Here is a 25667-nt window from a genome sequence, read left to right on the forward strand (position 1 = left end):
CAGGCCCATCCCCTCTCCATCCTAGGGTACGCAGGGAGGAGTGGATAAGGGAGAAACATGAATGGAATGGTCTATGGGGGAGGAAAGGGCCTTGATCCCCTTCATTGGCTGCAGCTGTGAGAAGTGGTTAAAAGGACGGACTGCGCATGAGCCAGTGCTGGAAACAAAGCATGAAAATATTTCTAGTCTGTCCGTTCTTACCTGAGTTTGGCGTCCTTCCCAGCGTGTATTCCGATATCTGTGGATGTTTTCAAGCCCTTATCTTGCCTGGTTCCCTTAATTGCTTCAGTGTGGTTTGGGTTGTTTTTTCTATTTATAATTTATAGGTATTTTTAGTTTAAACGGCATTTCCTCCTTTTTGCAACTGTTTGTGGGGGAATTTTTTGTCTCCAGTCAAGGACATTTGGAGCTTTGAAGCCAAGTTGAAGGAATTAAAGGGACATCACCTGTTTTTGTGTCTGTGTTGTTTTTGTACCCCTCCCTGGGTCATCACATGTGTGTTCACAGCCCCACTTGTGCTTGCAGCAGGTGCCAGCGCTCACAGCCCCACTCACACTCATAGCACCCATGCACACCCACCATTCACACAAACGAAGCTGTGTGCACACGCCTGCCCCTCACACCAAGCCATCCCCTCTTCCCTCCTCCTCCCCTCGCGCCTGGCCGCCAACCCAGAAAATTTAGGGAATACTGGACTACAAGATTGCCAATGCCCTGCCTACTTTTTGTAGCTGGCTGGGCTTGCTTAATGATGTGGGAGAGATTGTAGGGAAAGGAGAACATGGCAGGCACAAGAACTGTGTGCTTATAGGTCTCTCTTGTTTGCAGGCTACAAAAAATAATTAGATGACAGCAGCAATGGCTGCTGGGCCTTTTACATAGTTCTGGCCTGCTGTGCTGACATGGCCCACCCTGTCCTTGACCCCTCCCTCCCTCTCTCTCTCTCTCTCTTTTCCTGCTCCAGCGCTGTGAACACTGTCAACGCACCGGGGCCACGGTTGGCTGCTGCCTCTCTGCCTGTCTCAGTAACTACCACTTCATGTGTGCCCGCCTCTGTCAATGTACTTTCCAGGAGGACAAAAAAGTTTTCTGCCAGAAGCACGTTGACCTCTTGGATGGAACGGTAAAAGGGGGAACTGGGGAGGGGAGAGGAGGCAGGAGAATTGCCGGGGAGGGGGGAGGAGTGGACAGTGCAGGAGTTTCCATTAATGCTGGGATTAAAAGGTCCCGGCTGGGAGAGTTTCATCGCTTCTGGCTGGAGGAGTGAGCTGGGTTTCCCATAGGTGTACGATCTGCAAAGAGTGTGTGGCATTTGTGTGTGTGTGTGTGTGTATACTGGTGAGACGATTATGAATAAGCAGTGTGCGAAGCTGTCATTCTGCCTGTCCTCTAGGAGATCGTTGCTGAAGATGGGTTCGATGTCCTACGGCGGGTCTACGTCGACTTTGAGGGAATCAGCTTCAAGAGGAAATTTATGGTGGGCCTGGAGCCGGATACCATCCACATGATGATAGGTACTTGACGGGGTGCGAACGAGCAGCGGTGGGATGAGAGGAAGCATTGGGATCCAAAGTATAGATGAGTAGATTGCTTCTCCCATAAAGGCGGAGGTTCTCGTGGTGGACGTGGGAATGAATTTAAGGGTTCAGAGGTAAAGAAGATCTGATCTGAAAATGTCTCTGCGGCCCTCATGTTCATGCCTCCCGCTCTGGCAGGGCTCATCTTCGGATTGCGTAGAAGCAGAATGGGGCCATACCCGAGAGCACTGCATGCCGTAGAAGGTGTGATGTGTTTCCAAGAGAACAGACTTCATTCCCTAGGAGTGCATTTTTTTTTTCCCACATGGAAATGAATGGGAGCAATTTATGGACATGGGATAAAACACTGGTTCACATCACTGAAATTAGAATTTAACCTGGTCTTGGTGGCTTCCCTGGCTCTATATGTGTGGGAAGGGTTGGGTGAGACTATTAAAGAAAACGGTCCCTCCAAGGGCTGCACTGACAGCCATGTTGGTGTCTAGGTGAGCCGTGGTGGCACAGTGGTTACGATGCAGTATTGTGGGCGTAGTCTGCTCACTGCCAGGAGTTCAGTCTTGACTGGCTCAAGGTTGACTCAGCCTTCCATCCTTCTGAGGTCTGTAAAATGAGGACCCGGATTGTTGGGGGGAAATAGGTTGACACTGTAAACCACTTAGGGCTCTAAAACACGGAAGTGGTATAAGTGCTATTGTGAGCAATAATTAGAGAAGAACAGAAAAGAAAGTCTTTTCTGGAGCATTTCCTCAGTGATGGAATGGCGTTCTGAAGGTGCACCATATTGTTTCAGGATAAAATCTTTTCATTTGGGCTTTTAAAACTACTCTAATATTAGCTAGGCGCATGCTTTCGTCCCTCTTGATTTTATTGTATGTGGTTTGGCCCTTTAATGTTTTATCGATTTTTTTTTTAATTTATGTGTCGTCTATCCTGAAATCTCTTTTTAGACCATAATACTCTCACAAATAGAACAGTCCCCAAATATTGTAAATAAATAGATAAATCCCTTTATATACCTGCCTGGCTTTATATCCCTCTCAGTTCTTGGCTAATTCAGAATTATTTTGCAGGTGGGTTTTGTTTAATTTTGGTGGGTGGGGGATTAAATTCAAGTTGTTAGTTGGGAATGCGAGGGGGAGGAGGGATTGGGGGCCCCCTTGCATATGGGGAGAGGCTAACTCAACATCCGCCTTGGCATCTTTCGATCAGGCCGGGACGCTCCCTGGCCTTCGCCCTCGATAGTCTCTCCCAACCAGTGCAGGCAGCGGTGCGCAGCATGACAGAGGGCTCCGACTCTGTTGAAGACGGCTTCCTATGTTCTTTTTGCAGGAAGGGCTGTAGCTCAGTGGTAGAGCAGCTGATTTGCATGCAGAAAGTCCCATGTTCAGTCCCATCAAATCTCCAGGTAGGGCTGGGAAAGTCCCCTGCCTGGCACCTTGGAGAGCGTCTGCCAGTCAGAATAGACGATATATATATATATAGCTTGATGAACGAGTGGTCTGACTCTCCACCAGGCAGCTGCTTTCTCTCTTCGTCCTTGCCTCCCGCAGCATTTGCCATCCTGGCTAGTCTGAGGTAGAAAGCTCTCGCCCGTCCTTCTCATCCTGCCCACCCACCCACCCCATTTGTTTCCATGGGCCACCATCCACTGGGACATTCTTGGGGGCGAGCCCCATGGAAAACCAGAGACTTCCCACAGCAGAATTTCACAGGGACTTTTGCCCAGTTGGTGAAGCGTGTTGGATCTGCTCCTGCTCGGCGAGCCTTGACGGCTTCCCAAATCTTGTCTTTGCTGCCAGGATCCATGAAGATTGATAGCTTGGGGATGCTGACGGACTTGTCCGAATGTGAGGGGCGGCTTTTACCTGTCGGCTACCAGTGAGTATCCACTTCCAAGTTGTTGCTTGGAGTGTCATGTTCCATTTTAGAGTGGGATCCTAGAGAGCCAGAGGAGTGGTGCAGTGGCCTAGAGGTGGAGCTCTCACCTCACAATCAGGAGGCTGTGAGTTCGATCCTAAGTAGAGGCAGATATTTCTCTCTCTGGGCACGATGAGAATATATCTGCCGAACAAAAACTCCACACTGGCGACGGGAAGGGCAGTAAACACTCTGCTTGCTCCATTCAGTTGCCAGACTCCACCCTGTAAGGGATTATGAGTTTGTTAAACGAAGATGTTGATGATCCTAGAGAGCCAGAATTTTGCAATAGTGGTAAATATCTATAGCTCGGGTGTAGGATGGGGGTGAATGTTCTTTCCCCGAGCTTGTGGGCTGGTTTCCAAAGTTTCATTATCAGGCTAGGTAACACCTTGAGTTTAGGTAACACCTTGAGTTACCTAGCCCAGTAACGAAACATTTGGAAACCGACCCACAAGCTCAGAAAACGAACCTTCACCCTCAGCCAGAATTTTGATGCCGGGTTGTATGCACATGCATATTCTGTGGTCACGTCACTGTGTTTTATGACAGTTTGCCAAAAACTGGCATTTACTTGGCTTGCTTAACAACTGCAGGTTTGTTTAATGACTGCCGCAACAAACATCCCAAAATCAGGTTGGTCACCTGACCAATCCCTTTTTTGACCACAATAGATATACTCCATTAGGGTCATAACTTGAGGACTACCTGTATAGGAAATGCACTAGCTGAAGATGCTTCCTCCTCCTTTTTCACCCAGTCTCTAAAAAGCTCCCTGAATGGCCACATTAGCTAGAATGCTGTGAGATGTAGCCATACAACCTCTAGAGCAGGGGTGGGCAACTATGGCCCTTTTATGAATTATGGACTTCAACTCCCAGAATTCCTGAGCAAGCTTGCTCAGGAATTCTGGGAGTTGAAGTCCATAATTCATAAAAGGGCCATAGTTGCCCACCCCTGCTCTAGAGGGTACCAGGTTGGAAAAGGGTGAATGTCCTATTAGACATGGAAGAGCACATCTCTGGTAGCATTTGATGGGATATTTTTTCCCCCCTAATGGAATAGGGCCAATATTTATTTATTTATTTTAATTCTGCCCCTTCCGTTTTTGTGGCCTGTTGGAAATCCTTATTTTTTTTTAAGCACTTTAAGGTTATCCTAGAACTTAAAATGAGCTTATTTAATCATTTTTAATCATTTTGCAGGATCTTTAAAAATTACTATCTTTCTCTCCTGATGGCAGGAAACCTTGCTACCAAATTTCAGCAATAGTATTTAGGGCTTTAGGGATTGCAGGTTGCCCACCTCTTCTCTAAGCCGGAAGGTGCCTGATTCGTAGCATTCCTCCTGCTGCTTAGACCGAGAAGGTACAAGTGATTCTTTGCTTCCTTCTGCACATATATCCCCACCAGATGTTCCAGATTATATTGGAGCACGGTGGATGCCCGTAAGCGTTGCCAATATACATGCCGGGTCCTGGAATATCGGCCAAAGCTGAGCGCAGAAGAGCCAGATGCCTCAGGAATGCAGGAAGAGAACCACACAATTGTGCACAGTCCGGCTGCCCCTGTAGGTAAGTCTGGTCTGAGCCTTTTTTTCGAGACTTCTTTTGCATTTTACTTTTCCATCTCATGCAGAAATGTGACAAGAGGATTTTCTGCATCCCTTAATGTCCTCCTTAATGATGGGAGACAGAGGATTGGAGTCAGCTCAACAAACTCATTGCATTGTCCTGCAGTCCTTCTACCTCCTAGATTTCTCAACCCTGGAAACTTCTAAGACAGAGGCCTCCAAACTTGGCAACTTTTAAGACTTGTGGACTTCAACTCCCAGAATTCTCCAGCCAGCTATGCTGAATTCTGGGAGTTAAAGGCCACAAATCTTAAAGTTGCCAAGTTTGGGGACCCCTGTTCTAAGATGTCTTATTGCACTGTCTCTCCTCCTCCTCCTTATCCTCCAGTGAATTAGGGAGACATTTTCCTGAGTCCTTTCCAGATATCTTATTGTACTGATAGAAGAGAATATTAGTAGCTGAGGGTTGAACTGTGGGGTCCTTGGTGATCTCCGAGTTTGGTGGTTTTCTGATTGATGTTTCATTACCAAACTAGATAACATCATCAGTGCCTTAACGTTATCTTGTTCTGGACTTGCTTCAGCCCCTTCTTGGCTAGGTTCAAGAGCCTGGTTAAGGGTCCTTACCCATCAGCCCATTTCAGGTCCCTGGGTTCCACTGTTTCTGGTTTCTGCTTCTGACATGTTCTCTGTTTTCAGACCCTAACCTCAGAGACAAGCCACTTCAGGAGGCACCTTCTCCTGTACCACCACTGGAGCGCCATTCTCCAGCACAGAACCCAGGACCTCTGCCACCTCCCGAGCCTGCTGTCTCCAAGCCTAAACCTCTCACTGGAGCTCGCATCAAAGTGCCCAACTACTCCCCCACCCGCCGGCCCCTAAGCGGGGTGTCGTCCCGCCCGTTGCCTTCTCCCGGTGAGTACTTGGCCATCCACATCCATAGGGTGTGGATCACGCATTTTAAAAATCCATTCACAGGGAAGTAGTATAGAAGTGGCGGGGTCTCTTTTTTCCTTTTCAGTTTTCCGATTGAGCCACAATGACTTGGATTCATTCATTTCGTTAGGTCATAATCCAGGGTTGGTTGCATGTGAAACGCAACCCATCAACCCATCCCCAGCGGTAGGAGAAGGGATGGCAAAACCTGGAGGTGGAGTGAAAAGAGGGATCAGCCTAGAACAGTGGTGGCTATCCTTTTTGGGCTCCTGTGACAAAAATTGTGCGCACGCTTGCACTTGGCATGCCAGCACCCAGAAAGCAATGCGTGCCCCCAACACCCCCTATGTATGTGTGCACAATCCCCCCCATCCCCTACCGCCCCCTTACCTGCACTGCCCCGCACAGCTAATTTTCGGCCAGTTTGAGGCCTTTTTCAGCCTCCCAAAGGCTTGAGGAAGGCTTCTGTGGGCTTCTGCAAGCTTTGCAGGCTGAAAACTAGCCAGGTTTTGTCACTTCCTGTTTTTCCAAAAAATACCGGAAGTGACGAAACGGGGCTAATTTTCGCCCCTTAAAGCTTGCAGAAGCCCGCAGAAGCCTTCCTCAGGCCTTTGGGAGGCCGAAAAAGGGCTCAAACCGGCCGAAAATCAGCTGTGCGGCGCACACATGCGCAGTGCGGTAAGTTTGCCTGCAGCTCGCGTGCTGGCACAAATGGCTCTGTGTGCCACCTGTGGCACGTGTGCCATAGGTTTGCCATCACGGGCCTAGAATCACTACATAGCTGTCAGAGAACTAAATCCAGCCCTTTGCTATTGACCTTTATCTAACTTTAAGCAGTAAATTCTACTATAAATGTCCCCACTGAAGTGGGGGGGAAGAGTTGAAAACTGGGGTGATAGCTCAGGGGTTTGTGTCCACAGCACATTCCTGACCAGGAGAGATCCCAGCAGCGAATGCATGTTCACTCTTCTTCACACCTCCTTTTTCTCTCTTTCCCTCCCCTTTTTTGCAGGAAGCGCATCGTCCATGTCCCATCATATCTTGACTGTGGGTGACCCCGACTTCCCTCCTCCGCGCCGCACGCAACGCCTCAGCCCCATGTCACCTAGCAGCAACCCTCGCCCACGCCGGTCCCTCCTCCCACCCCAAGCCCCCGCTAGCAGGACTAGCCCCCCCAGCACCTCTCTCAGGGCAATGCCACCCCTCCCAGACTACCCAACAGCTGGGAACGGCTTCAGGCATCCTTCTACCTCAGCTGGGTGTGACGAGCAGCGGCCCGTAGCTACCTCACCCCCTCCCTCGTCCCCCTGTGCCGCCAGAACTGGCCTTTGAGCTCAACGTCTCCGACTTGGAATTTGACGACAGCCTTCTGGATGAGCCTTTCCAGGAAGAAGAGTTGGGAGGGCCGCGGACATGTCCCCCTTCACCCAGCCTGGGCCTGCCCCACTTAGATGGGCTGGGCGATGGCGAGAGTGAGGAGGAAGGAGAGGCCAGCCGCTACTTCCGTTTCCCGCGTACGGTAGTGACCCGAGACCCACCTCTGCCGCCTTACCCGCTGGATCTCCCGCTGCCCCATATCCACCAACTGGACGGCATAGACGACGGCACTGACAGCGAGGCAGATGCGACGGGGGGGCACCCTTCCGCCAAGGGCAAGCAGCCTGAGCCAAGGGTGGAGCGAGAGCTGGCCGGCCCCACGCCGGCTCCAGAGGACTTGCCCTCGGACATTGTGGAGTTTGTGCTGAAGAACATGGACGCCCCCGAGAGCAAGGCCAGCCCTCCTCCTTGCCTCAGCCCGATGCCACTGCCACCGGCACCTCCTACCTCTGCCAGCCTCAACGGCACTGAGTCAGCCCATCCCATCCCTGCTCCGGATCCAGCTCCAACCTTAACCCTCGGTTGTGCCCAAGTGCCGTCCAGCCCTGAAGTGACGGCGGTGCTGGGACCCGAGGCACAAAAGTCCAACTCCAGGATCATTCTGGTGAACAAGCTGGCCCAGGTGTGCATGAAAGTTCAAGGCGAGGAAAGCCCACTGGCCGCTCAAGACGGGGAACAGGCTTTCAAGCCAAACCCCACCCCGATGTCGGCTGCTCCCAATCTTGGCACGGTCATTCTGAGGGCACCTCTGGGCCTGACTCCTAACCCCTTGCCCACTTGGACGATCCGGGGCCCGGTACTTAGCATGGTACCCATGATGAACGTGGTGGGCACCACATCTCAGGCTGTTGGCGGTGGGCAGTTGGCACTGAGTGCCCCAGCTCTGGTGACACCTTCCTTGGGACTCCAGCAGACTTGTCTCCTTCAGCCTGTCGCCGTGAATTCTAGTGTGCTTAATATTCCTGGCTTGGTGTCTTTGCCCGGCCCTCGCCCAGCCATCCGGGTCAAGAGAGTTTCCACCTTTGTTGGAAATGTGCCCGTCAAGAAGATGAAAGTGGACGGAGTTAATGATGAGGAGCCCCCCACAGTTACTCCTGATCACTTGGCAAATAACTGCATTTCCGGCAGTACGATGGGTTCTGGGTAAGTATAGGCATCTCAGGTATAGGCACCTTTTCTATTCCTCCCATGTTAATTACATACAAGTTGTGTTGAAACCAAAACCACACAAGGTTTTGTAACCAAGACCCAGCAGATCTAAGGAGGGCATGCTACAATAGCTGTGAGAGCCATGTTTCCAGGTGTCCATCTTCTCTGGGCTCAGTGCTAGCACAGTGTTAAATCTGGTATCTCTCGTGATCTAGATCGGGGGTGTCCACGCTTTGCAACTGTTAAGATCTGCGGACTTCAACTCCCAGCTGGCTGAGGAATTCTGGGAGTTGAAGTCCTCACATCTTAAACTTGTCTGTGAACAGCCTTGGTCTAGACCAGGGGTGTCCAACCTTGGCAACTTTAAGACTTGTGGACTTCAACTCCCAGAATTCCTCAGCCAGCTTTGCTGGCTGAGGAATTCTGGGAGTTGAAGTCCACAAGTCTTAAAGTTGCCAAGGTTGGACACCCCTGGTCTAGACACTCATTTTAATATAGATGCAACAGGTGGTTGTTGTTTTTTTTTTTGCAGTTCTACCTAAATTTATCCCCATTCTAACACCAGATCCCCTTACATATGGTTTTTCTTTCAGATATTAAGTATTCTGCCACCTAATCCCACAAATAACATCAGACAAAGCCATTCCATACATAATAATCTTGAGCTTTGGTGGTCCTCAAGGTGGAGATGCATAGAGAAAACTAGGATTCAGAGATGGGTACCAGTGAATAATGCACATCCTACCAGCTTGGACTATTTTCTATATATCTGGTTTCTTCCTTGTTTTGTAGCTCTAGTTCTCTGTAACAAGAATAAAGCAGGAGTTTTGTAGGATTAAAAACAGTCCTAGTGTGAGAAATCTGGTACTTGGATGGCAGATTCCACCAGAGCCGTGGTGGCGCAGTGGGTAGAATGCAATATTGCAGGCTACTCTGCCCATTGCCAGCAGTTCGATCCTGAGTGGCTCAAGGTTGACTCAGCCTTCCATCCTTCCGAGGTCGATAAAATGAGGACCCAGATTGTTGGGGGCAATCTGCTGACTCTGTAAACAGCTTAGAGTGGGCTGTAAAGCCCTGTGAAGGTATATCAGTCTTAAGTGCTATTGCACTCAGTTGGTTGGCAGGTACAGTCTATCTCAATCCCAAAGAGCAGCTAACTGGTCGAATAACAAGGAACAGGGTAAAAATACAAACAGCGTCTTAGACTTAACTGTAGGTGCTTTCCTTTTCTTGATGACATGGGGATCTAGAACATTTTCAGTCCAGCTTGACACTTGTGTCCCCCAAATAGCTTTTGTTGACCTAATGGGTCACTTCTATTGTTGGGGCAGGCAGGAGCAGCAGGGACGAATGGAAACAACAGAGTTCTTCCTTGATTGCTTGGAGAATTTCAACACTGTTCGTGGGGTCATTTATGCTTCTGAGTTGTGTCTGGAAAGCCAAAAACGCACCATTGTTTTTCTTTGACTTGTAGAGTGGGTTTCATAGGCTTTCTTTGAACCATGTGCTCATCTCTTTGGCATTGCACTAAATGTCCAACAAAACCCCCAACTCGGTTTTTGCTTTTTGGTGTGAAGCTCCAACCTGAGGATCTATAATGAATTGCTGTCAATATGTTAATTATGCCTGCCACTTTTTTAGTTAACTGAATGAGGTGAAATTGGAAGTGCTGAACTAGTATCGGGAGACAAGGGTAGAGAGAGACTGGCATTCCAAAGGTTTAATATAACCCTTTTATTGTTTAGCTTAAAAAAAAAAAAACTGACCTGCATAAATTGCATCCCTATTAAATAGCACGTTGAATCCCTGTTAAATAGCAATTCACCTTTTCAGTGGCACAATTTTGAGGGAGCTTCAGGGATCACCAAAAGAAACTGGGGGAGTCCTTTGTCTACAGGTAGCTTATATTTTTCCAACTACAACAGCTCTCATTTAGAACATAGTATCCCAGGAAGGGACTTCGGAGGTCATCTAGTCTAACCCCCTCTTCAATGCGGCAGCAGACCTTTTACCATCCTGGTCAAATGGTTGTCCGGTCTGTTTCTGAAAATTTCCCAGTGATAGAGCACCCACAACTCCAGGAGGCAACCCTAACCATTGTTAGGGTTGTTGTTCTTACAGTCAGAAAATGTCTCCTAGCTTGGTTCTCTTTTTCACAAGTTCCACCCATTATACTGAGCCACGGTGGCGCAGTGGTTAGAGTGCAGTACTGCAGGCTACTTCTGCTGCCTGCCAACTGCCTGCAATTTGGCAGTTCAAATCCCACCAGGCTCAAGGTTGACTCAGCCTTCCATCCTTCCGAGGTAGGTAAAATGAGGACCCAAAATTGTTGGGGGCAATAGGCTGAGCTTTAAACCGCTTGGAGAGGGCTGTAAAGCACCGTAAAGCGGTATGTAAGTCTAAGTGCTGTTGCTATTACTTCTCATCCTGTCTCTGGTGCTTTGGAGAATAATAATCTACCTTCTTCTAACCCAGCACCAACTGCAATCTATCACGGACAGGAAGAAGCTTGTTCACACTTATTCTCCCTGCACTTGGTCACTTCCTGATCAAATAACTGTGATGCTATGTCCAGAGCTTGAAGGAAGTCCAGCTAGAGGTGCAAGGATTTTCTAGATGCTTTTATTTGATTCTGAGCTCATCAAGAGCCTTTCGCCTACCTTCCACTTTTCCCTCTGTTCGTTTTTGTTATTGAGACTCCGAAGGAATCAGGTGTTGGGTACCCACAACTCCCCTGCCCTCCACCCCCAAATATTCAGTTTATGAATAAAAAGTTCTCTCTTCACGGAGGAGGAAAAAGTGATAACTAAACGGAGACACTTTTATTACGTGGCTGTGCAGCTTTGTTTTTGTTTATTTTTTTAAACAATCATAAATGGTCTTGGAACCAGTTTTGGAGAAGAGAACCTGCATAGGTTTTATGTTAGTAAAGAGAACGTGAAGTTTTCCATTCCAGTGGTGTGTACAAATTTCTTCTATCACAATAGAAACCCATTTTGAAACATCAGGCGGGGGGGAAATGCAGCAAACCCCAATTCTAAGTCACCTGGATCTCTCTCTCTCTCTCTCTGGGTCAGCTACTGGGTGTCGGGAGCCTTAGTTGCTGGCAGCTGCATGATGGGCTGAAGACAGCTATGCCGTCAATCAGCTTCCGTATCTGCAGCCTTGCAGAAATACCTAAATCGCATTGGTTTCCCTCGCACAAGGGTCCACAGGTAGTCCTCGGCTTACCCCCGCAATTGAGCCCAGAATTTACGTGGCTAAGTGAGAAATTTGTTCCACATTTAACGACTTTTCTTGCCACTTTTATGACGAATGAATCACTGCAGTTGTTTCAGTTAGTTAGCGCGGCCGTGAAGTGAATTTGACTTTCCCCATTGACTTTGCTTGTCGCCAAAGGGGATATCACATGACCCCAGGACACTTGTGACCGTCATAAAGATGAAGCAGTGGCCAAGCGTCCAAATTTTGATCCCGTGACCATGCGGAGGCTCCGATGGTCGTGAGTCCCTTTTTTTCAAGTGCCGTTGTAGCTTCGAACGAACCGTTGTAAGTCGAGGACTACCTGTATCTATGCAAGCGTGTGTGCGTATGCGTGTGTGTTACCTATTGAAATGGCCCCTTTGCCCTACAGCATTGGGAGGGTACGGATGAAGACGCCCACAGCAAAGGGTGTCCTAAACCTGAATGCATTCAAAGAGGAGGCGAACATCGTCAGCGAAAACGAGCCGTAAGTGTATTGGCTTCATGCTGTAGGAGCTCTGGAGTTTGCTTGCTTGCCGGCCTTTAATCTTCCATTTCTGATGTCTCTGCAGGTCTCCGATGGAGCATTCTCCTTCCTTGGCAGCATTGCATTCCCATCCTGGATCCCCAGAGCAGATCCAGAAGTCGGTGCTGGAACACGTCTGGCATAGATACGCAGGTAGAGTCCTCTGCTTCCATCTGGTTTGGTGAAAGGGCTTCAATGTTGGGAAGCTCTCGATTAGTTCCTGATAAATATATTTTAGGATACTCATAGCCAGGAGTGGACTTCAAACATTTGAGCAAAGTGTTCTCTGCCCGGTTGCTTGGGGGAGGGGCATAACCATGGGGGCGTGGCCTAGTTGGCCTCCAGCACCACAGCGGGGGGCGTTTTTGTCCTCCCCAGGACTCCGGAGGCTGTCCTCAAGCCTTCGGGAGGAGAAAATGGTCTCCCGGGCTCCGGAGGCTCTCTGGAAGCCAGAAATTTGGGCCCATTTCTGGCCTTCCTGAACTTCTGGGAGGCCCATTTTTCACCCTTCCCAAGCCTCTGTGTGCTCCCTGGACTTACCTGCATCCAAAACGGGCCATATGGGACTTCCTGAGGTGGGGAGGGGTGGGCTGGGCTGGGCCGGCCAGGAGTCGGATTTGGGGATTCTCCGAACTGTGCAGACTTTTAGCTAGGGGCTCTCCTGAACCCCCGTGAACGCCCAGCAGCCCCACCCCTGCTCATATCAGTCTTCGTTATGTGGTCCTACGCCAGAATAACTTCAAAAAAGAAAAATAGCCGTTTTTACTATGGGTATAACCAGCCTGGTATGGAAATTACTTGAATGGAGGTCTGGGAATTCAAGTCCCCATTTGCTCGTAAAATTTAATGGGTAGTCCTGAAAGTGACATTCAGCTTAACCCTTGTGTATCCTCTTGGATCCGCCCTGTGCCTACATCACACACCCCACGCACCTTCACCAATCCTCACCACACCACTGTGACCCTCACCCTGCCTCCTTCCACCATACTTCCCTTGCATCCCCATGCACCCTGGCCTCACCACTTCCCTCACCCAGCATCAGCCACCCTCACCTCCCGGCCATCCTGCTTGCAAGCCACCTGGGGCTGCCTGCTTTCCCCAATGATCTGTCTTTGGGAAGCCAGCGGGAAATTGCCGTGCCTAGCAACTGTGGGATTCAGTTAAGAACAGCGGCAGGGCTGCAGGGATTGCTGAGGCTAAGCAGTGCCGTCAAGCTTTGCAACCACATCACTCAGCAATGGAAATTGCCATTGTAAGTCGAAGGCTATTTGTATAAAATGCCGAAAATTGGAATGTATACATAATGCGTTGGTTGGTTGGTCATCTCAGCACTATAGAGCAGTCCGTGTGGGTATATAAGTCCAGTGCACAGACAGCACACCTGGAATTCTGGAAGTTGCAATTGCAACTCCACACATCTGGAGAGAATGGGCTTAAGAAGTACAGACATGATATTCTTCCGATTAAAATCGGAATTCCGATTTTTTGAAATCGCCCACCCCCTTTCCCCCTTCTTCTCCTCCTTCCCTCCCTCGGAGGCCCCTGAATCAGGAGTTGCTACCGCCGGCGCGGCTCCAGTCCTGCGTTGCCTCGGGAAGGGAAAGGCAAAAAGGAAGAGCCGCGGCGGCGCTTTGCAACAGCAGCACCGGAGGCTCAGGCGCAGCAGCTCCCGGTTTTGCCTTTTCCTTCCCAAGGCAACGCGGGACTGGAGTCGCGCGGAGCCGCGCCGGCGGTAGCAACTCCTGACAGCCCCAGCCAGACACCTGAGCGGAGCCTGGGTGGTGCGAGCGGAGGCCGCTGAGTGGCAGGAAAAGGGAGCTGGGCAGCCACGGACCATCCGTCTCTCCGTGCAACACGCCACCGCCCGGCCCTGGCGAGGGAAAGCAGCGGGCGCTCCCCGGGTGGCGGCCTTGGCCCCGCCCCCAGGGAAGCAGCTGCCCAGCTCTGGAGCTGATCCACACGTGACCGGCTGGAAAGGAAGGGTGTGTAGCGTTGGTGTTGTGTGTGCGATTTCTTGGCTCGCGGCGCGGGGTCTCTTTTGGCCGGCCCCGATTTTTTTTTCAGAGCGGAATATCATGCCTGGAAGTACCTAATTGAAGATAGCAATAGCACTTGGACTTATATACCGCTTCATGGTGCTTTACAGCCCTCTGTAAGTGGAAGAATCCGGGTCCTCATTTTATCCACCTTGGAAGGATGGAAGGCTGAGTCAACTTTGAGCAGACGTGGTGGTATTCAGCAGGTTCTGACCAGTTCTGGAAAACCGGTAGCGGAAATTTTGAGTAGTTCGGAGAACCGGCAAACACCACCTCTGACTGGAGATTTACAGTATCCTTCCCCTGCCACGCCCACCAAGCCACGCCCACAGAACCGGTAGTAAAAAAATTTGAATCCGATTGGGTAGGAAGCCATTTTGATCTTTATGGATAAATTTGTTTAAGAATTTTTTAAGTCTATCTGCTACTATTGCAAAGATCTTATAATCCACATTTAAAAGTGATACAGGTCTATAGTTTTGGTCCGTTTCTTTCGGTATCAAGGTTATAGTTGCCTCCTGCCAGGATTGTGGTGCTTTCGCCTCATCTAGAACCGCATTAAATACATCTACTAGTAACGGTGCTAAGGTATTTTGGTGTTCTTTGTATATTTCCACTGCAAGGTTGTCCAGGTCTGGTGACTTGTTAATCCTTTGTTTTATTTATTGCCTCCCAACCCCACCCCCCCCCCCCCAACCCCCCAAACCCCCCCCCTAACCCCCCCCCCCCCCCCCCCCCCCCCCCCCCCCAAAAAACCCCCCCCCAACCCCCCCCCCCCAAGGGGGACCCTGCCTCAGACGATGTTTAAAATTTTTTTTTAAAAAAAATTGAATCCCACCACTGACTTTGAGCATGGTGAGAATCAAACTGTCAAATTGCAGGCAACTGGCTGCAGCAGAAGTAGCTTGCAGTGCTGCACCGAGGCTTTATATAAAATAGAATAGAATACTCTATTGTCATTGCATTCCACGAATACAATGAAATTTGAAAGCTACTCCAGCACAGTGTCACAAACACCATATACAATAGTAGTAGTAGTAGTAATAATAAATAAATAATAATAATAATAATAATAATAATAATAATAATAATAATAATAATAATAATAATAATAATAAATCACAAATGCATTGTTTGATTCAAGATGATTACTGCCTTTTAACTCATTTTAACACACCTATAACGCTTCCCTGATGGTAACAGTTCAAAATATGAATGTCCAGGATGAGAACGGTCTGTGGACACTTTTAGTGTTCTAGAGAGGAGTCTAGAATGTAACATTTTCTCAAAGACTCAAGGCTGGTTTTTGGAATTACGCTCTGTGAGATGACAATTCTTGGCAAACCACTCTTTTTTTTCTCTCTCTCTCAAAAGATCCTTGAGTTTTCTTGTTTTCCCTCTGCTCATTTATTGTAGTCCCAGTTCATTTATTGACCTTTCAAAGTTACAACAGCACTGAAAAAAAGTGACTTGTGACCATTTTTCACACTTAACGACCTTTCTGGCAGCCCCATGGTCCCGTGATCAACATCCAGATGTTTGGCCACTGGTCCAGGGGTGGGATTCAAATTTCTTAACTGGTTCTGTGGGCATGGCCTAATTTGTCGGTGTGGCTTGCTGACTGGGGGATGACTTGGGGTGGTCATGTGACTGGGTGGGTGTGGCTTGTACATAAATATTGTATTTATATATATACTGTATGTGTGTGTGTGTGTGTGTGTGTGTGTGTGTGTGTGTGTGTGTATATATATATATATATATATATATATATATATATATATATATATATATATATATATAATTTGTTTTCTTAAGTTTTCGCAGTACTTACATGTATGGTATTCAGTTGTTCGATCCCGTCATTATAGTTGTGCTTTTAAAGTTGTCAGCGTTTGGCAGAATCTCATCTGCCATCATCAGGCTTCTGTATTGTGTTCGTCTGTGAAAGTCTGTGAAAGTCTGACTCACAGACGAACACAATACAGAAGCCTGATGATGGCAGATGAGATTCTGCCGAAACGTTGCTACAACTTTAAAAGCACAACTACAATGACGTGGGAAAATACCCGAACAAAGCTGAATACGATACATACATACATACATATATATATGAGCAACTTTTACCCAAAATCAGGCAAAGCAGATTGAGTCGCTTGCAGAATCACAGATTCACTCACAGATCTACCTTTCTGCAATCTGCTGCCTGAGTCTGCACTGAAAAATAGAAGCTTCAGTCCTAAGGAAGGTTCGGCTCTGCTCTCAGGCCACTTCTCCTCCCCCCCCCCCGACACCCTGAATACCACCCCTGACTGGGCCTCAGGGAAGCCTCCTGGGTGAAGGCAAAGCAGAACAACAGTGATTTAGATTAGCTAGAAAGCAGAAATCCAACAGGAGGGGAGGAGAGGGGCCAGCCAGTGGCACGATTTGCCGGTTCTCTGAACTGCACAGAATCGTAACAACCGGTTCTATAGAACTGGTCCGAACTGGTAGAATCCCATCCCTGCACTGGTCCATACTTATGACCGTGGCTATGATCACCTTTTGCGATTTTCCTGACAAGCAAAATCCGTGGGGAAGCCAGATTCACGTAACAACGGTGTCACTAATTGATCCACTGCAATGACTCACTCAGCAACTGAGGCAAGGAAGGTTGTAAAACAAGGCGAAACTCCACAAATGTCCCACGTAATGGCAGAAATATTGGGTTCAATTGTGGTCGTAAGTCGAGAACGACCCATATTTTGGGGCCTTCCGTGTGTCCCACTCCGTTATCCGAGATCTTGACACAGGCAGTTTCCACAGGGTAGATACCCCGAAAAACCCCCAATTTGGGCTTCTCTTTTGCCTCTAGGAGATCTTTCCAGCTCCGACGAAGACAGCCTGAAACAGGAGGACAAAGAAAACGAGATGCCCCGCAAAACGCAGCCCCACTTGTGCTTTGAGATCACCAGCGAAGACGGTTTTAAAGTGCAGGCCGACAGCATTGATGGTGAGGAGGGGACCAGCCTTGGCAGAATTCCTTTAACCGTTCTCTTGGGCGCTCTGCAAAGCTCCTCTCAGTAATGGTGGATTAGTACAGATGGGTTGCATTTTCTTGGGGTGCCAGTGGAATCCGGGGGGGCTTGCTTGAGAAAATCTGGAGTTCCTAGAAGTACCCCAAGTCACCCTCTGCTGATCCCCTTATACTGATAGGTGATTACATTTGCAGTGAATTGTCTAGACCTCTCCCGATATAATAATTCATTTGCTGCTGTTGTTCGTTGTTTAATGTCCCCATAATCCCTTGCGGGGTGGAGTCGGGGTAACTGGCCGGATGCCTTTCCTGTCCCCAGTGTGGAGTTTTTGCAGCAGATACATTGTCCAGAGAGAGAAATATCAGCCCTCTCCCTAGAATCTAACTCAAAGCCTCCTGATTGTGAGGTGAGAGCCCCATTTCTAAACCACCTCCAAGCCATCAATATAATAATTCATTTGTGTTCTGTCTATATTCAGGTGCCTGGAAAGCAGTAATTGAGAAGGTCCAGGAAGCTCGCACCAATGCCCGGCTCAAACACCTGTCCTTTGCAGGTAACAAAAGTTCTATACCTGGTTGGGGTTTTTCAGCGTTTTCTATTTGAAGGGAATAAGCTAGAGCAGGGGTCTGCAACCTGCGGCTCTGGAGCCACATGCAGCTCTTTTGGCCCTCTGCTGCGGCTCCCTGTCGGCTGATCCCACCACTGGCTGGCCCCTCCCCGTCACTCCTCACCTGGCCTGAGAAGGTAAGGGTGATGATGGAGGATGGAGACTCGCTCCATATTCCAGAGCAGGAGGCGACTGGGTGGGGAGGGAGTGACGTAGAGCTGGCCACGCCCACCCAGTCACACCGGTTGTTAAATTATTGGCTCCCGGTGTTTTCTTTCCTGTGGGAAACGGGTCCAAATGGCTCTTTCAGTGTTTAAGGTTGCAGACCTTTGAGCTAGAGGAAGGAAAGGTAGATTAGCATAGCTTTAGGCTTTTTTCTCTGAAAGCAGGACTTCTTGGGATCAGGTCCAGGTGCTGAATTGCATGCCCCTATTTTTCCTTACAGGAATGAATGGAGTGAGAATGTTGGGGATGCATCACGATGCTGTCATCTTCCTGGTGGAGCAGCTGTACGGTGCCAAGGCCTGCCACAAGTACAAATTCCGATACCACCAGCATGAAGGCGAGGAAGAGGAGCTGCCTCTCAATCCTCACGGTTGTGCCCGGGCTGAAGTTTATGTCAGGTAGATGAATAACCGGTGATAGCTAATACAGGTGCTTCTCACTTTCAACCCAATTGGGGGCTGGAAAATTCATCGTTAAACGGGCTGCATTTTGCTGCTGTTGTTAAGCGAGACATCACATAATTAATGGAATTTGCGACCTTCCGGGTCAGCTTCTCCATTGTCGTAAACCCAGCTGAGAAAAGTTGCAAATTTGTGATCGTGTAACCCTGGGACAGTGCAGTTATCATAAATATGAGCCAGTTGCCATGCACCCAAATCGTGAACACTGACCACAGGAATGCTGCTGTGGTTGTAAGCGCAAGGACTGGTCATAAGTTACCTTTTTCATGTTGTTGTAACTTGGAGTGGTTGCAAAACGAATAGTTATAAGCCAAGGACTATCTGTATTTGAAGCCTGTGCACCAATAGAAAGGGGTTCCTGATCCAGTAGATTTTGGAAAGCAGGCTAGAATGCGTGAGAAAAGGCAATTGAAAGGACAAAGAATCCATTTGGGTTCTGAACCATCCTCTATTCCAGGGGTCACCAACCTTTCGGACCTCAGACTAAAATCATAGTTTTAAATCCTGTGGACCACTAACGTGATTTTTTTTTTTTAAAAAAAAAAGATAAATAGTATTCAGTGAACTATAAAAATGCAAATAATTATTCTGCGGACCACCAAAATTTCTCGCGGGCCACCAGTGATCCGCGGACCACTAGTTGGTAACTGCTGCTCTATTCCTTCTCCTTCAGGAAATGCACCTTTGACATGTTCAACTTCTTAGCATCTCAGCATCGTGTGCTTCCTGAGGGTGGCCCTTATGATGAAGAAGAAGACGAAGTGCAGCTGAAATCCACCAGGTAAAGAGGCCCCCTCTCCGTTTCATTGTCCCGGAGCTATGAGTAGACATCATATCGTCTGTTCTGTCTCTCGCGTTGAGTAATGTCAAATCCAGCAGTTGTGTACAACCGAGGCAACTCGATTCTCACCATCAGGCTTAATTGAAAGGAGAAAAAAAGGGTTATGTTACAGAAATCTTGGCAACTGGATTTTAATTTTCCATTTGTCTTTTTAAGTTTGTTAGGATGAGAACCTTCTTACTAACCGAAGTAGCAAGTTAATGATTATTATGGAGTTGGCTACCCATTTTCCTGATAAAGAAGGAATGCGTTAATGTTTCAAATGTGACAATTTTGCAAGCTGACAATCTTTTTTTCCAGATTTTATGGCATTATAGACACAGATTTATTCATGAGAGAACAACTATTGAAATCAAGTTAATTAACTCTTAGATTTCTGATTTCAATAGACCTGCATGATAGCTTATAATTAAACCTGGATTGAACCCAGTATCTATTATTATAGAACCTTTAAAATCCGAATTATTGATTTTGAGATGGATGAGATATGAAACATGTCAAGTGCTTTTTTTTTAGCCAATAAAACTAAAATCCTGAGTAGCTTGTATCCCTAGTAACAATCTTTCTGTCACATCTGTACAAAAGTATTGCTCTGAAAAGGGGGGATATGTCCTGCCCAAAATCTTATGCCTGTTCACAAGATCCTGTGTAATAGCTTTGAAAGAGCCAATCATGTGCTGTGTGGTTTAGGGCCTGATCTGATCTATTATATCTTAGGCGAGCCACCAGCTTGGAGCTACCCATGGCCATGAGGTTTCGGCACCTGAAGAAAACTTCCAAAGAGGCTGTGGGAGTGTACAGGTAATACTTCAAAGGGATCACAGAATATAGAGAGTTGGAGGTCTTCTAGTCCAGCCCCCACCTGTTCAAGCAAGAGACCTATACCATTTCAGAGAAATAGTTGTCCAATCTCTGCTTACAAACCTCCATTGTTGTAGCACCCACAAGTTCTGGAAGCAAATCGTTCCACTGATTAATTGTTCTCACTGTCAAGGAAACTTCTCCTTAGTTCTAAGTTGCTTCTGTCCTTGATTGGTTTCCATCCGTTGCTTTTTGTCCTGCCTTCAGGTGCTTTGGAGAACAGCTTGGCTTCCTCTTCTTTGTGGCAGCCCCTCAAATATTGGAACAGTGCTATCCTGTCACCCCAGCCCTTCTTTCCATTAAACTAGACCCATCCAATTTTACCCTCCAAATCATCCCTTGTTTAAGTCCTCCACACAATGTAGAGGCAAAGCTGTGTCCTGTATTTGTTCCAGGATCTGAGAGAGCAAAACTCGTACCAGAGCCCTGGGTTCAATTCGTAGGCCCTCTGTTAGTTTTCACCTGTCAGCTGTTCTCTCCATTTTAGGTCAGCCATCCATGGGCGGGGCCTGTTCTGCAAGCGCAACATTGACGCGGGCGAGATGGTGATTGAGTACTCCGGCATTGTCATCCGTTCGGTGCTCACCGATAAGCGTGAAAAGTACTACGACAGCAAGGTAGCGCTCATGAAGGAAGGGTAAAGGAAAAAGGGGGTGCGTGCCAGGAAGGAAGGATCATGGTTGCCAGCTTGTCCCAAAGGTGCTTTTCCAAGAGGCAACTGGACTTTTTGCTTCTCATCCAAGAAGCTTCAGTTCTGATTGAGAAGCAAAACGTCTTCAAAGAAAAAACCAGAAAGTCCAGTTGCCTCTTGAAAAAGCACCTTTGGGACAACCATGATCTGGATGACTGAGAATCTCCACATACATGATGTCAACTTGTTCTCCTTTTATTTTGTTGGGTTCTTGATGTTCTCTGAGCACACTTCTCTTCCCGCATTATCAAGTTCTGTAAACCTCATCATTGCAAGCTTGTGGTTCCCCATTCAAACTTTCTGTCCCTTGGACGGAACTCATTTCCAACTTTTCTCCTCCTTCACAAGGACTAGGGCCCCAAATTCTCCACAACCAAGAATCCAACAACACAAAACCCTGAGCCCTATGGATCCTCCACGGGGGGGCCCCCCTCTTTAACTCTCCTTTCCTTCCTTGCAGGGCATTGGATGCTACATGTTCCGCATTGATGACTTCGATGTGGTGGATGCCACAATGCACGGCAACGCTGCCCGCTTCATCAACCACTCCTGCGAGCCCAACTGCTACTCCCGCGTGATCCATGTCGAAGGCCAGAAGCATATTGTCATTTTCGCCCTGCGCCGGATCTTCCGGGGCGAAGAACTCACCTACGACTACAAGTTCCCCTTCGAAGACGCTGGCAGCAAACTCCCTTGCAATTGCGGAGCCAAACGCTGCCGTCGTTTCCTCAATTAAAGACTGGTCCCTCACCTGGCTTTCCAGATCCATACGCTTGCCCAGCCTCTTTCCGGTGTCAGCGGGTGGCCGGGCCAAGTGGATGGAAGGGGGAGCTTAATCATGGCATAACTTTTTGGCGGGCTGCTGCATTGCTGACTCATCCCTTTAATTCCTTGAAGCATGTGACTCCAAGGGCCTCAATCATCTCCAAAGAGCATCAGGGATGCCCGTGTGGTGGGTGATGAGGGAAAGCTCTTAGCGGCAGCTCGGTCTTTTATTTTTTATTTTTTTGTGGCTTGAAATTATGAGACGCAGAGATCCAGGGCAAAAATGCAGGAAGAATCACCTTTTATTTGTGTCCCCCTTCTGCTTCATAGACCTCTTTCTCTTCCTCCACTTCTCCCCCCTCCACACCTCCCCAATCCTGTGGGGCGAGAACAATCTTTCATTTTGTACTTTTAAATTTTGTGGTTTTTCTTCCTTCCTCCGAGATGATCCTCTGTTTTAAAGAAGAAGAAAAAAAATACATCAAACCCAGGAGGATGTAAATAGTTGTACAAATTTCTAAACCTGTTTATTTTCTATGCACTTTTTTATTTAAGATGCTCAGTCAACTCAGACGGGAAAGGGTTGGATTCTTGTTGGTATAATTTTAAATAAAAAGCAATTTTGACACAAGATGGTGTCCCTCATGTCTTCAGTTGCTTTAAATTTCAGGATGAAGGAGAACGTGTGAATGCAGAACAAAACCTCTCTGGAAAGGGACAGTTGTACTTCTGTGATTTAATGAACTTTCCTTGGTTATAACAGAATTGAGAATACACAACTTGCGACTAGAATTGAACCTGTTGTTTGCAGTGACTGTTGTAAATTATGTTAGAGTGTGACCATGCACAATTTTACAACCTTTTTTTTGCTATGGTCATTAAGCAAACCTATTGTTCACTATAAGGTGTTTTTTGTCAGAAACCAGAAGTAAACACCAGTTTGTGGCAAAAACATTTTAGACTATGGTCACATAACTGTGGGACGCTGCAAAGGCTATGCTGTAAATACGGGCTGATTGCGGAGTGCCCAGGATGCTGTCATGTGACTGCAGAAGAAGAGCTCAGTTGTAAGTCAAGGATTACCTACTGATTTTTCTCAAGTAAGATTTTTCTCAACTTATTGCCTGAAAGCGCTTACTGGCTTCCTTCCACTAAATGCAGCTGACCAGACAAGCCATGTGTTTGCTGTCCGATGGGCATTAGTCTAAGGTTTTCTTTCTTGGATTTTGAATGGAGATCTTGTATAATGTCAGACAAGGCTCCATTCAAAATCCAAGAAAGAAAACCTTAGACTCCATTGTTTTAGAGAAAAGGACTTTTATTGAAAATTGATATGGGAGCATCAGAAGAATACAAGGTCTGAGACAACAGGCTGGAAAATCACATACACAAAGTTATGCCAATATCCCCACCCCCAATAGTTCAAACTGGCCATCCAATCTGAGATATGTATGTCACGTGGGGCATATTCAGGTGGTGTTTCAGACATCTGGTATGCCAAGACGGTTGACCTTGGCCTGAATAGATAAGAGGCTACAGCTGCACAGTAAGCAAGTAAGCATAGTCAAGAAAGTTTTCCCAAGTTTTACATTTCACCATCTCAAGCCTCCAGCACTCTTCCTCCCACACACGAGGTCCAATCAACCTTCCCTCCCCCCACCCTTTCTATGGCAGCTGGAAAGATAAGCAGAAGGATTCTTGAAGGCTGACACCATGTATGAATTGGCTTCTGTAGGTTGTTTCCCCTAAAAACAAAACCCTCATCTCAATGAGCCAGGATTTTGAAGAATTCAGACCTTACAAGCCATACAAACTCAGCCACATGGAGTTGTACTTCCAAACATTTATGTACAACTGGGCTGGCATTTCTACATTACTTGGGAATACTAGGTGCATATCCTCTCTAGTATCTGGCTGGGGAATTCAGGGAGTAGAAGTCCACCAATCTTAAAAAGTTGCCCAGGTTGGTCACACCTGATGTACTCCATCTTTCACAAATTCTGAATGTGTTGCAAGGATAAAACTCATCACAACTGGCACTGCTTTCTTGATTACATTTGGAGTCAAAGGTTAAGGCATGTTATTCAGAAGTAGCAGAGACAAGGCACAGATAGGGAGGTTGGGGGGGAAAACAACCTGGAAAGAACACAATTGCAAAACAGCAGCTTCCACAGCCATGCCAAGTGCAACAACCACATGCACACTCAGCAACATCACACAAGCAGTAGTACCCAAGTTGTGACTGATGTTGCCCTCAAAAGACACTGCAGCATTTGCGAAGTGTCGTTGCAAAGGTCAGCATTTGGACTCTTGCAGACACTCGTGACAAATTCCTTCCACAGGGGGTCACAAAAACTGCAGAGATATAATAAGTGGTGATTTTACCTTCATTAGATGAAATTACATACCTAAATTGTTTTGCAATTTGGAGCTCTAACAGAATAACAGTTGGTTCAACCCCCTGCTTAAAAAAAATGGTCTAGGATCAGTGGTGGGATTAATTTTTTTTTACTGCTGGTTCTGTGGGCATGGCTTGGTGGGAGTGGCAGGGGAAGGATACTGTAAAATCTCTATTCCCTCCCCACATCTGGGGGAAGGTTACTGCAAAAGCCCATTCCCTCCCCACCCCACTATCCTGCTTTCCAGCTCCGTTCTCCTGTGCAGGGCAACAAAAGAGCCAGCCAATCAGCTGGGACTCAATGGGAGCCAGTCAGAGGTGATATTCCAAACTACTCAAAAAAAAAAAAAAAATTTTTTTTTTCCCCCCCCCCCCCCCCCCCCCCCCCCCCCCCCCCCCCCCCCCCCCCCCCCCCCCCCCCCCCCCCCCCCCCCCCCCCCCCCCCCCCCCCCCCCCCCCCCCCCCCCCCCCCCCCCCCCCCCCCCCCCCCCCCCCCCCCCCCCCCCCCCCCCCCCCCCCCCCCCCCCCCCCCCCCCCCCCCCAACTCTCACTACTAGTTTTCCAGAACTGGTCAGAACCTGCTGAATACCACCTCTGTTTAGGATCTGTTCTTGCACTTAGGGCCACCATAGCAACCTCGGAGTCACATGATCAAAATCCGAGCACTTGGCAACTGGCATGTATTTACCAGGATTATAAATTCCCATGGTTAGGTATGTAGCATCTGGTCAGAATAGAATTGGAAGGGAACTTGGAGATCTTCTAATCCAACCCCCTAGTATACCATTCCACACAAGTGCAGCACTCTCTTCTCATCCACAACTTCTGGAGGCAAGTTGTTCCACTGATTAATTGTTCTGTCAGGAAATTTCTTCTTTAATTCTAGGTTGCTTCTCTCCTTGATTCCTTGTCTCCACCCATGGCTTCTTGTCCTGCCTCAGGTGCTTTGGCAAACAGCTTGACTCCCTCTTCTTTGTGGCAGCTCCTGAGATGTTGGAACACGGCTGTCATGTCACCCCCCTGGTCCTTCTTTTCATTGAACCTGACATACCCAATTCCTGCAACCGTTCTTTATACACTTTAGCATCCAGTTTGTTTTCAAATTAGGCAACTTTTAAGAGGTGTGCACTTCAATTCCCCAGAGTCCTACTGGCTGGCGAATCATTGAAGTCCACATATCGTTTAAAAAACATCGCTCAGTTTGATAAACATTGCTTTAAAACACCGATGCGGGCCGCACACAGAGAAAAGAGAGGCGAAAAAAAAGAGACATAGTTTCGCTCGTGACTCCCTTTTAAAAAGAACTACAACTACCGGCATCCTCTTCTCCGACGAGAAATACAATCCCAGCATGCGGCGGGGTGGGCGTGATTTCAAAAACTGGACTTTGCAAAGTGGTAGAAACGCAGAGGACTTGTGGTGGATCCGGAACAACAACAATAACAATAATATCTAGGACATTCCAATTACAGTCTTCTTGTTGTTTTTTTATTTGTTGGATTTGCTTTTG

At 47.8% G+C, this 25667-nt stretch overlaps 1 protein-coding gene across 1 annotated transcript in view; it reads left to right on the forward strand.

Annotated features, from left to right (window-relative positions):
* The window catches only part of KMT2B (lysine methyltransferase 2B), a 71973-nt gene extending 49583 nt beyond the window's left edge, over window positions 1–22390 (forward strand). The window contains 16 exon segments of the mRNA XM_087970861.1: window positions 965–1123; window positions 1394–1514; window positions 3338–3416; window positions 4868–5028; window positions 5727–5942; window positions 6976–7264; window positions 7266–8483; window positions 12124–12219; window positions 12305–12411; window positions 17146–17283; window positions 17787–17861; window positions 18361–18538; window positions 19275–19382; window positions 20160–20243; window positions 20791–20920; window positions 21455–22390. Coding sequence (XP_087826987.1) covers window positions 965–1123; window positions 1394–1514; window positions 3338–3416; window positions 4868–5028; window positions 5727–5942; window positions 6976–7264; window positions 7266–8483; window positions 12124–12219; window positions 12305–12411; window positions 17146–17283; window positions 17787–17861; window positions 18361–18538; window positions 19275–19382; window positions 20160–20243; window positions 20791–20920; window positions 21455–21730 — 3435 coding nt within the window. The 3' untranslated portion in view covers window positions 21731–22390.
* The last annotated feature ends 3277 nt before the right edge of the window (window positions 22391–25667 follow it).

Source organism: Notechis scutatus, chromosome 8 (genome assembly GCF_049901735.1).
Source record: "Notechis scutatus isolate UNSWTSFEM ecotype Mainland chromosome 8, rNotScu1.2, whole genome shotgun sequence".
In the NCBI taxonomy this organism is placed as follows: Eukaryota; Metazoa; Chordata; class Lepidosauria; order Squamata; family Elapidae; genus Notechis; species Notechis scutatus.